Source organism: Malaya genurostris, chromosome 3, assembly GCF_030247185.1.
Source record: "Malaya genurostris strain Urasoe2022 chromosome 3, Malgen_1.1, whole genome shotgun sequence".
Lineage (NCBI taxonomy): Eukaryota > Metazoa > Arthropoda > Insecta > Diptera > Culicidae > Malaya > Malaya genurostris.
In genome coordinates, this window is record NC_080572.1 from 117,526,871 (window position 1) to 117,539,052 (window position 12,182).

Here is a 12,182-nt window from a genome sequence, read left to right on the forward strand (position 1 = left end):
AACGAAAGAAGAAAACACAACACCGCCTCTACGAACGATGCACGCTATGTGTGATGTTCGATTTCAAACACGCGGTAGGGATGGTACTCGGAAGGCAAAGTATCGATACCTAGGGTATCGGGATACCGAAATTTTCAGTATCGATACAAGATATCGATGGGTACCGAAATTTTGGGTATCGATATCAAATAGCAATAAAGTATCGATACACTGTAAGTATCAATTGATACTTGGGTGGCAATCATTTCAAAATAAAATAAAAATGTCGACTGTGGCGTTATTTTATGATGTACAGAAAAGTGTTCCCACACAGCAACAATCTCAACACCAACACATTTGTGATATTACATCAAAATTGCTGCACACCACTACTCACTACTGATGTGCAGCGATTACGATATAATAGCACAATAATCTTGGTGTCGTTCTAAAAAATTAGACGTATTGAAGAACAAATTCAATAATTTTCTATTTTCAAGAAATATACATCAGCTTGACTGAATACGACGACGAGCTTGAATGAATAGACGATTCTGATAGGAAATTATACATCTTCTCGTATAATATTATAACCTTTAAAACAACACCAACACATTTGTGATATTACATCAAAATTGCTGCACATCACTACTCACTACCAATGTGCAGCGATTACGATATAATAGCACAATAATCTTGGTGTCGTTCTAAAGGTTGTAATATTACACGAAAAGATGCATAATTTCATATCAGAATCATACACAGTATTCAGTTAGGGTGATGCAATGTATCTCTTGAAAACTGAAAATTATTGCAATTCAGTACGTATAACTTTTTCTCACATCGATTCAAAATCACATCGAGATTGTTACAATTCTTTTTTGGTGTGGAACACATCTTTATTTTCTATATAGGGGTGCAAATCAGAAACTCAAGAAAAAATACACGTAGAAATGTGGTCATTATCGAGAACGAATTTCAAAGACGGCTACTTCACGTCATACCAATACATGCGCGGACTTGACGGTTCGTCAAAGCCGAAGAAGTGAAAGTGTTCCATTGGGGACGGGTTCGATTCCCAACTTCGCACATAGGGTTAAATAGTTTTTCAGGCCAGAAGAAGCGAATGACCTTAAGGTTAAAGGCTCTATACTTAAAACATACAAAATGATCCGTCGTAATGGGAATTGACTTCAATCTGTTGCGATACTGTAAGCATCGAGACCAAAAGTATCGATACTGACAGTATCGCTCTGATGCGATATCGATACCAAAAATATCCGATTCTTGGAAGAAAGTATCGACTCGGTATCAGACATCCCTAACACGCGGTAAAGAAAACGACAACCAATACCGAAACTCGCTTTTAAAAACACAAGCGAATCCATCGGCAAATTTTTACATGAATGGCAATGTTTTTTTTAGCAAAAATTTAAATTTGTATATAAATTTTTAAGAAAAAAAAAACATGCCAACCATCCAAATTTTTGTTCTGCAAAACCCTTCCTTCACTAACTAGCTGTAGTAATAAGGAACAACACTATTCATGTTGGTTAAGATTGATTGTAAGAATTTTGTAGAAAAATGTATACACTTTCTATTACTATGTAGTGTGTCTTACTAACTAGTTGATTGAGAGAGAGAGAAAAGTGAATGTTTGAATAAAAGAAAACTATATAAATTTGCACAGAATTTAGAAGGGACAAGGTCCATCAATGGACAATAGAAAAAATTGTCATCAAATGGAACAACTTTTAAGAAAATGATACCATCCAGACATGAAATTTCGAATCGAAATTTCAATCGATAGCTTAAAATCATTCAACCGAATATATGCGGTTTCTTAATATGTGATCGAACGACCGCTAGAAGTATAAACGACACAACCATTCAAAAAGTACTATAGCAACCATCGTTGACTAGGTACAAGACCATTATTTAATAGGATTTATTAAACGCACAGAACCGGTTATTTCATACAATTGGCAATGACTACAACCATTATGGAAACCACAAAATTTTAATTAATGGGCACCATACCACACAAACAAACAAACCGAAGCGGACCTGAGTGAACGACAATGGATAGACTAGATGTAGTAACCGTTGGTAAAGTGATGACCATTTCCACTGATAAAATCATTTTCAGTTACATGCCCGGAAAGTATAAATGCATTTCCCGACCCTTTTTTCAGTCCCTCTGTCAGCACGCATAATTTAATCTTCAAATGTGGAAAAATAACCACAATAAAGCGATTTATAGTCGTTAGGAACACAATTGTTAGCCTCTGCATGGTCTTTTTTAAATACAACTGCTGTATATGTTATATGTTATAAGGAAATCAAGAGTCATCTCATTAGTAGAGTCGCCATGTAATTTTGTCCTTTACTCGACTTTGAATTAAAGGATGGTAATAAAATTTAATACAATATTTACGGCTCTAAGAGGCAATATCAAAGAAAAAATAGTTCAAAACTTTTTCAGTACTATTGTTAAAACCACACGAAAACTCCAAGCGAATGTACCTAATTTCATTTTACTCTTGAAGTCAATCTATCGAACAGAGACAGTAGAACTCACTCTAACTAATGGTTTTCGTATTTGAGATGACTACTGGAGCTAAGATGAATGGCGATACGGTTACTCTAGTTGTTTATTTCAGTGAACAGTGAACTCTTTTCGTTTCAATAGTATTTTATCGTTATTTCACCAAAAGAAAAAAACAGTTGAATCTCATCGGTTGTTGCTAGAAAATCACATGTATTACCGTTAATTTAAAAGTAAAAATTTCGATGAACATCTTTGTTCCGAACAAAAATCGAAGACGAGGAATGGCAGGCGTTATTGGATGAAGACCCAGCCTAATGCGGTCGTCTTCAATTTGATTGATCCATCTTGCCCGCTGCGTGCCTCTTCTTCTTATACCGGTCGGATCATTATCGAGGATCATTTTTACCGGGTTGTTCTCCGGCCTTCTAACAACATGTCCGGCCCACCGTAACCGCCCAACCTTGGCCGTTTGAACGAGGGTTGGTCCTCCCAGCAGTTCATGGTTCAATCGCCTTTTCCACGAACCGTCGTACATCCGCATTCCGCCGAAGATGGTTCGCAACACCTTCCGTTCAAAAACACCCAGTGCACGTTGATCCTCTACAAGCATTGTCCAGGACTCGTGCCCATAGAGGATAACCGGTCTAATCAGCGTTTTGTAGATAGTTAACTTCGTACGACGGCGAATTTGCTTGATCGAAGCGTCCTGGGCAGTCCAAAGTAAGCACGATTTCCTGACAATATGCGTCTCTGAATTTCTCTGCTGGTGTCATTATCGGCAGTCACCAGTTAGCCCAAGTACACGAAGTCGTCGACCATTTCGAGTTCATCACCGCCAATCATAACTCGTAATGGGTGGCATACATTATCTTCTCTCGAGCCCCTACCTTTCATTTATTTTGTCTTCGGTACATTGATATCTAGTCCGATCCGCTGAACCTCAGTTTTTAGTCCGATGTACGTATCTTCCATCTTCTCAAAGTTGCGTGCTATAATGTCAATATAATCAGCGACTGAAAATCGTGCCACTCGTGTCTATCCTCGCTCTTCTTATCACACCCTCTAAATCAATGTTGAATAGCAGACACAAAAGGCCATCACCTTGCCGTAGCCCTCTGCGAGTTTCGAAAGGACTCGAATTTATCCTCGATACTCGAACAACGCACATCGTTTTCTATAACTGATCTCGAACGATTGTGTCGTAGGCTGATTTGAAATCGATGAATAAGTGATGTGTGGGCACATTGTATTCGCGGCACTTTTGCAACACCTGGCGGATGACGAACACTTGGTCCGTGGTAGCACGTTCGCCCATAAATCCTACGTGATATTGTCCCACGAATTCGTTTGCAATCGGTGAAAGTCGACGGAAGATTTGGGATAGTACCTTGTAGGCGGCGTTCGGCGGAGTGATCGCGCGGTAATTGCAGAAATCCAGCATGTCATCGTTTATGTAGATGGGACAGACGATTCCTTCCATCCATTCCTCCGGTAGAAACTCGCCCTCCCAGATCTTGGTAACGACCCAGTGCAGTGCTTTCACTAGTGCATTACCACGGTTTTTTCTTAGCTCGCTTGGTGGTTGGTCAATGCCAGCGGCCTTATTATTTTTAAACCGGCTTACCTCATCCTCGACTTCTTGGAGGTCTGGGACCGGTAGTCTATCGTCCTCCGCACGCGGTCCCAAGTTCGTTAGCGCGCCGCCACTTTCGTATTCCGCCACATCGCCATTGAGGTGCTCGTCGAAATACTGCCGCCACCTCTCGATCACCTCACAGTCGTTCGTGAGAAGATCCCCGTTGGTGTCCTTGCACATATCGGCCTGTGGCACATGGCCTCTGCTCGAACGGTTCACCCGCTCGTAGAACTTCCTTGTGTCATTAGCACGGAACAGCTGTTCCATCGCTTCGCGATCTCGGTCTTCCTGTTTACGCTTTTTTTCTACAGGATACTGAGTTTAATCTGTTCCGCGCCTGTCTGTATCGCTCCTCGTTTGCTCTCGTCCGGTGTTGCAGCTTGCTTGCCCAAGCTGCATTCTTCTCGGTCACTAACTGTTCACATTCGTCGTCGAACCAGTCGTTCCTTACGTTTGGAGCTGCCGTACCTAGTGCTGCTGATGCAGTGCTACCAATGGCAGAACGAATGTCTCTCCAGCCATCTTCAAGAGTAACTGCACCAAGCTGCTCTTCCGTTGATAATGCCACTGTCAACTGTTGCGCGTAATCTTGAGCTACTTCAACATCCCGGAGCCGCTCGATGTTGAACCGCGACGTTCGATTTCGACGTATGGTACCCACGTTCGAAAGTTTTGAGCGCATGTATACAGCAACCAAATAGTGGTCCGAATCTATATTCGCACTGCGGTAGGTGCGAACATTGTTGATGTCCGAGAAAAATGTTCCGTCGATCAAAACGTGGTCGATTTGGTTTTCGGTCTGTTGGTCAGAGTTGGTCTCCAAGTAGCTTTGTGGATATCCTTGCGGGGATAAAAGGTGCTTCTGATTACCATTTCTCGGAAGGCCGCAAAGTTAACACATCTTTGGCCGTTGTTATTCGATGCGGCATGCAGGCTGTTCGGCCCGATTACCGGTCGGTACATTGCCTCCCTTCCTACCTGAGCATTCATGAGAAGTGCACGCTAATGATGCTGTAATTGAAAAAACGGCCTCAAATTTTCAACTTACACATCCTAGCGTTGACCAGCTGCCACCCAATCACTAGCTGACGCATCTTGCCCATCACTATAAAGCCAGTTCCCAGCTCGTTCGTTGTGCCACAGCTTTGGTAGAAGGTAGGCGCTTTTCCACACCTTCTGTCTCGTCCAACAAAGCTCCTGCAGCGCTACGACGTCGAAGTTGCGAGGATTTAGTTCGTCGTATATTATCCTGTCGCAGCCTGCGAAACCTAGCGACTTGCATGTTGACTTGCGTTCCAGGTTCCAAGTTCCAAATCGTAGTCCGTATTTCTTCGCGTGGGTCTCTGCCGATTGTTCCGGGTCGTATTCTCTCCTGTATTAATCGCAATAAATTGCTTATTAGGCCTACGCTAACCCCTGTCTCGCCGGAGGATCATCGTGCTTGCTCTGGTTAACGTCCCTACTAGCACTAGGACAATCGCGTTGGTGGGGTTGCCACCTTGTATTTAGCTGGACGGCATATAGCATTTCATACTCAGCCTCTGGATACCAGAACAGACGCTGTTTGAAGCCGCTCCTAACATGAAGTACAGACACTCCGACATCCTCCTAAGAGGAACTCCAGGACACATAACTACACACGCACACAGACATTTGCTCAGTTCGTCGAGCCTTCGGGGGTATCAGAAATTTTTCCAAAATTAGAGCAAATTCTATACCTTTATTTACAAAAATATGTTAAAAACTCATCAAAAAAATCTGTTTTTTTAGATAATGCAAATATGCAGAAGTGTTCAAAATGACAGTTGCGTTTATGTAAAAACAAAAAGAGAATTGAGGTAACCCCATCATATAAGCTTCAGTAGTCATCTCTTCTACTCAAACCATAAGTTAGAGTGAGATCTGCTGTCTCTGCTCGATCTATTGACTAATTTTTATGTTATATTATTATACATCATGGCAACTCCACTAATGAGATGAATATTGGTACAAAAGCCCTACTCGGTAAAAAAAAGTGTTATTAGAAAAATATAAAAATGGTTGTACTATTCAATGAATGGGTTTCATTGGAGACCATTGTAAACTTTATAAGCTATCACTCTGTATTGGACAGTTGATCCTGCGCAGTAAGCGTATGAATCCGTTTAGATCGGGTTTCAAACAAACGACAATTGGCTTGTAAGAACATCGCCCTTTACACTCCCATTCCAACATGTTTTTTCTTGTTTTTAGCCTTTTTCATATAGACAGGCTATGTAATCACTCCACAGAAATCACCTCTGTCTAGTTGCGGGCGTTAACTATTATGCTAAACGGTGTTATGCCAAACGGGGAAGTCCAAGTTTGTAGATCTTGTTGTGAAATGTCCAAAATCTCATTTCAGTTATACAGTTTCCGGTTGCGGACCTACCGCAAGAAGTGGTCTAATATTACCAAACGGGTCTCACTCCGATTTCTCAGAGATGGTTGAACCGTAAACCTAAATTCAAATGAAACCTAGATTCAAATGAAAGGTATTCCTTATGGACCAAAAAACACACTTTCGATTCCGGAAATACAAGGTATCGTAATTCAAATCGCCGTTCTAGAGCGACGATGCAAGAAACGGAAGAAATATTCTAATTTTGACTCAACACTATTTACAAATTGAAAAGGTTTGGCTATTTTGGCCAAATGAACTTTCTTGATTTTATTAAAGATTCAGTGGAAAGCTGTTTGATGAATCCCTCTGTAATATTTATAAAAATATGAGTAGCATGATAAAGGCTCCAGCACACCAGTAAGAAGATTAAAACAGTTCTTGCCTTTCTCTTATGCAATCACTGTGTATGTATGTAACATTTGTATGTATGTGTGTATGTAAAAACTCCATTTATGAACTAAACAAGAGTTAATAAATCGAGGTCGCACGTAAAAAAAGTTTACGTTATTTGGGATTTGGTTCACGAAAAAAGTTATGTGTAATGAATGTGTAAACCCCCAATCATATGGCTATTTTCGGTACGGATGTAAGAGTGTGTGCAAGAAAATGATGTTTGGGGTCGTTTAAAAATCCAAGATGGGGACCTCCGGTTTATTGATATTTCTTGAAAACTTTTACGATTTGTGTATTTTTGGAACGGGTTTGATGAGTAGAGATTCAAAAAAGATGTTCGAGGTGATTCTGAAATCCTAGATGGCGACACCCGTTTTATTTATAAACTTTGAATGCCATTACAATATGGGTATTTCCGGATCGGATTTAATAGAGATTATGTTTAACGATTCAAAAACCAATATATTAAGTATAGGTATATCGATATTCCTTGAAGACCAGCAGATATGTTTCACAAAACGGTGTTTGCAATCGTTTTTATACTCTAGATGGAGACCTCCAGTTCATCAATATTGTTTGAATATTGTAGTAAATGATAATTTTCGAAACTACCATAACAAATATACGTCTGAAAAGCTTGTTAGAATGCCTTGCATTATGATTTTGTATTGTTATAGTCATATTTTATGATTTCAATAATTTATTGAACAACAGAAAATCACAATCTAATATTTAAAAGCAACCTCAAACCTTTGGCTTCATGTCAATGATCGTGTTCTTAGAATAACTTTGTTTTCAGTTTTACACCAATAATTATTCATATTGTAAAGATTTTCAAGGAATATCATTAAACCGAAAGTCGCCATCTTGGTTTTCGGAACGACTCCAAACATTGTTTTCCGGCACCTGTTCATCAAATCCGTACGGAATATACCCAAATAGTACGGGTTTGTAAAGAATATCAATAAACTGGAAGTCACCATCTTGGAAATAATAAAACTTTTTCTTAGTTTTCTTTATCGTTTTGCCTGAAAAAATCATGTTTTCAATCCTCTAAACAATACCAGACCAATAAACAAGAAGCAACTGCAACAAAAAATCACCTCTCATTTCGTAAAGCGCTAGTGCTCAAAAGTTTAAGCACCTTGAAAAATGTCCTCATGCAAAATTTGAGCTAAATCGGACATGCGTAAGGGGTGCTGCCCAGCGGTAAAGGTTTGAAAATTTTCGATCTTGAAAAAGCACCATGGGGGAGTACATGAAATTTCCAAAACCAAAATTTTTTTTGATGGCAAAAGTCTCAAAACTGCATAAAACGTCGAGATTTATAGTGTCATCTGAAAAAAATTTTTTTTAGAAAAAATCAACTCTCTGGGACTTTCTGGGAAGTTTTGATATTTTTTCTAAGTCCCAAAAAGTCGATTTAAAAAAAAAATCGAGATGACACTAAATTTCGACGTTTCATGAAATTCTAAGCATTCTGGCATCAAAATTTTTTTTTCAATTCCTGAAATTTCGTATAAAAACAACGTATTTTGTAGGTTACTATCATATGGAACCAAAAGTCACAGCGATTTGATCTTTGAACTTGATCAATAGCCCAACAGTGGCTTTTGAAACGAGTATAAGTTTGTTAAAATCAGTTCAGCCATCTCTGAGAAAATTGAGCGCGTAGAAATACAACGCGTTTTGTCGGTTACGTCACTTATACAATCATATCTCCGGAACCAAAAGTCACAGCCATTTGATCTTTGAACTTGATCAATGGCCCGACAGTAGCTTTTAAACGAGTTTTCAAGATTGTTAAAATCGGTTCAGCCATCTCTGAGAAAATTGAGCGCGTAGAAATACAACGCGTTTTGTCGGTTACGTCACTTATACAATCATATCTCCGGAACCAAAAGTCACAGCCATTTGATATTTGAACTTGATCAATGGCCCGACAGTAGCTTTTAAACGAGTTTTCAAGATTGTTAAAATCGGTTCAGCCATCTCTGAGAAAATTGAGCGCGTTCAAATATCTTCTAAAAGTGCACCCACACACCCACACATACGAGTATCGAAAACGTCGATTTCGGGAGAACTTCCAGCGTCGGGGAACTCTCTGTCGAGGTAGGCAAGATCATTCGACGGAGACTAGTCGAGTAGCCACCACAACACCGACTTGTGTCGTCGGGGCGCCAGCGAACCGGAAGCTATGCTCCAACTGGAATCGCCGGACCGACCTCGGCACTCTCTCGTGTGGCCCGTGTGGTGTAAAAGGGGACTCGGTATCGGGAGAGCCTCTTTCGCCGGGGAACTCTTCGTCGGTGTAGTCTAGAACTTTCATCGGAGAATAGACGAGTAGATCGTGGCGTAGCACCGTTAAGATAGTCGGGACACCAGTGAACCGGTAGTCACCCTCCAGCCGGAAACACTGGATCGACCCAGGCATCCTCTCGGTCGGGTCATATACGGTTATCGAAAACGTCGGCTTCGGGAGAACTTTCATCGTCGGGGAACTCTCTGTCGGTGTAGGCTAGATCCATCACCGGGGACTAGTCGAGTAGACGCCACAACACCGATTCGAGTCGTCGGGGCATCAGCGAACCGGAAGCCATGCTCCAACCGGAATCGCGGAGCCGACCTCGGCACTTCTTCGGGTGTCCCGCCTGGCGTAAAATGGGATTCGGTGCCGGGAGAAATTCCTTCGCCGAGGAGCTCTTCGTCGGAGTAGTCTAGGTCCTTAGTCGGGGACTAGACGAGTAGACCGTAGCGTAATACCGTTAATATCGTCGGGGCACTAGTGAACCGGAAGCCATCTTCCAACCGGCATCATTGGATCGACCCAGGCATCCTTACGGTCGGGCCGTGGACGGGTACCGGAGGCGCCGGTTGCGGGAGAATTTTTCTTCTCCGGGAAACTCTCCGTCGGTGTAGGCTAGATACATTGTCGGGGATCAGTCGAGTAGTGTGGCGCGGCATAGCGACATTGGGTCGTCGAGGTGACAAAGGTGGATCGAGATGGATAAAGAGAGAAACGCAGGAGCTCATTTTCTCCCAAACGAAGAAGTGCATGAGCACTGCCTCCCCCGAAGTATTGAGCTTAGCTTAGTTCCGGGGGCTGGGAAAGTACATAAGGGATTTCAGCTTGTAAAAAAACACACACACACACACACAGACATTTTCCGATCTCGTCGAACTGTGTCGAATGGTATATAACACTACGGGTCTCCGAGGCTCCGTTCGAAAGTCGGTTTTTCCAGCAATTCTAACACCTTTCTATAGAGAAAGGCAAAAACAAACGAATGTACCGTACTGAAATTAGAAATGTCTGCCTATCGAGTGAGTCACTCGGAGTGACACAACACAAAAAATACTACAGTGTTTCCGTTTCCACATAAAAATTAAATCATATGTATTTAACCCTCGACCGAAAAACCATAGAGGTTAAATCTGTGGCCAAACAAATGAACATATAAACAATTTAACAATTTAAGAGCGGGGAGGGAGTGCGTGTTTGTTTGAGCTGCGACTAAAATTTTGCTGCATATTATACAAATTTTCCTTACTATACAATTTATTACATTAAAACACTTGAGGGGAGTTTTTCAACAGTTTATGTTAAAACAATAAAGCCAAATAACTCCGACGCTTTAATTATATTACACATAGAAAGAACCTTCTTTCTAAGAGGAATATGTTACTAAATCAATTTAAAGCCGGGTATAAATAAACGATATAAGAAAATCAATTTAAAGCTATGTATGTTACTAAATCATAGAACCTTGCGAAACGGAGCATATTGCTAAATGTTAGGTTTCCCGCTTCTAATCATGACCTCTATAGTAAAATGTACCAAAATAGCAGCTTCTATCAGATTTAATACTACAGAGTAACGAACCCAAGTGGCTCACAGAAAAAACATGTAACATGAAACCATAGATCTCCAAATTCCAGCTTAGTTGTTGATGTTTTGACTAACTGAAATATTAAGGGTTGTCCTCAATCCGAAAATGCTTTTAATTTCATTCCAATTTTCTGAGAATGCTTCTGCTATCTTCAAAGACTTGAAATATCTCCAAATCAGGGTATCGAACTCGGAATGATAACAAAAACCTATGGTATCGATATTAGCTCATATCAAAAGACAATGCCACTGCTCAACAATTTCATATAAAAATCTATCAAACCACCAGAGCCAATCATAATGCATCGCATGAACGCGGTTCATAACAGTGCAACAGTGTTATATCTGACAACCCCATTACCTTACCACCAACCATAACTGCCTAGCATGCACTGCTACTCCCACATATTCAATTTGTTTCCTTTTTATTTTTAGGTAAAAGCGAGACGAAAAGTTGCCATCACCGTGTGGGCGTTTGTTGTAATATTCGGGATCTGCTTTCTACCATCGCATCTCTTCATGTTGTGGTTTTATTACAAGTAAGTTTTGTCCTGAACTGGTAAACCGCTTTGCTCCCTGTTTATGTCCTTGATGCTGTTCATATTTTTACTCGTCAACTACTACATTGTTCTTTCTCTGCAAACCGAAACTATTAACTTTCGGACAAGTGGTATAATGATTGCGAAAGTTGCCCGTATGTTTTCGGTATCTGCTAGGCGGCTATCTTTTCTGCGGATGCTGTGCTCAAATGTTAGTGAGTCGAACCAACTTACTAACGGAGCGGAAATAAAATGCACTTCAGGGTGCCTTTTACTAGTGGCCCAAGCTAGCAGGGTTCCTTCGGGTCGAAACATGTGATAGCTCTTTTGAAGATACAAACAACTAACGCCCCATTGTTTTGAGAGACTATTTGACTAATAGGCTTCCGTGTGCTGTCTTCGTTATTATTTCGCGAGTATATCTAAATCATTCACGACATAATTATTTTTTTGCATTTCTCATATTTATTATTGTGCAAAGCTTTTAAGGTTCATTCCTCTAGGGCAACTATAAATTTACATCGTTTCAACGCAATTACACTACACAGTGAGGAAAAAAACACGACTACTCAATAAATTCATGTAAATATTTTCTAACTGGGTATTTCTTATGAAAAAAAAATCGTAAAATAGTTTGATGATCATTAAAATAACCGCAAAATTCACTAACATTCCCGTTTTGTCCCAAATTTTTTCTTTTCTTCTTACCTTACTTCGAAAAATTTACTGTAAAACTCTGAAAAAAATGAATTCAACTAATCAATTGGAACTCC

General features: G+C 40.5%; 1 protein-coding gene across 1 annotated transcript in view; it reads left to right on the top strand.

Annotated features, from left to right (window-relative positions):
* Positions 1 to 12,182, top strand: part of LOC131438444 (neuropeptide CCHamide-1 receptor-like) — a 246,901-nt gene that overhangs the window by 216,751 nt on the left and 17,968 nt on the right. Inside the window, exon 6 of the mRNA XM_058608469.1 lies at positions 11,306 to 11,409. Coding sequence (XP_058464452.1) covers positions 11,306 to 11,409 — 104 coding nt within the window. The remainder of the gene's footprint in view (positions 1 to 11,305; positions 11,410 to 12,182) is intronic.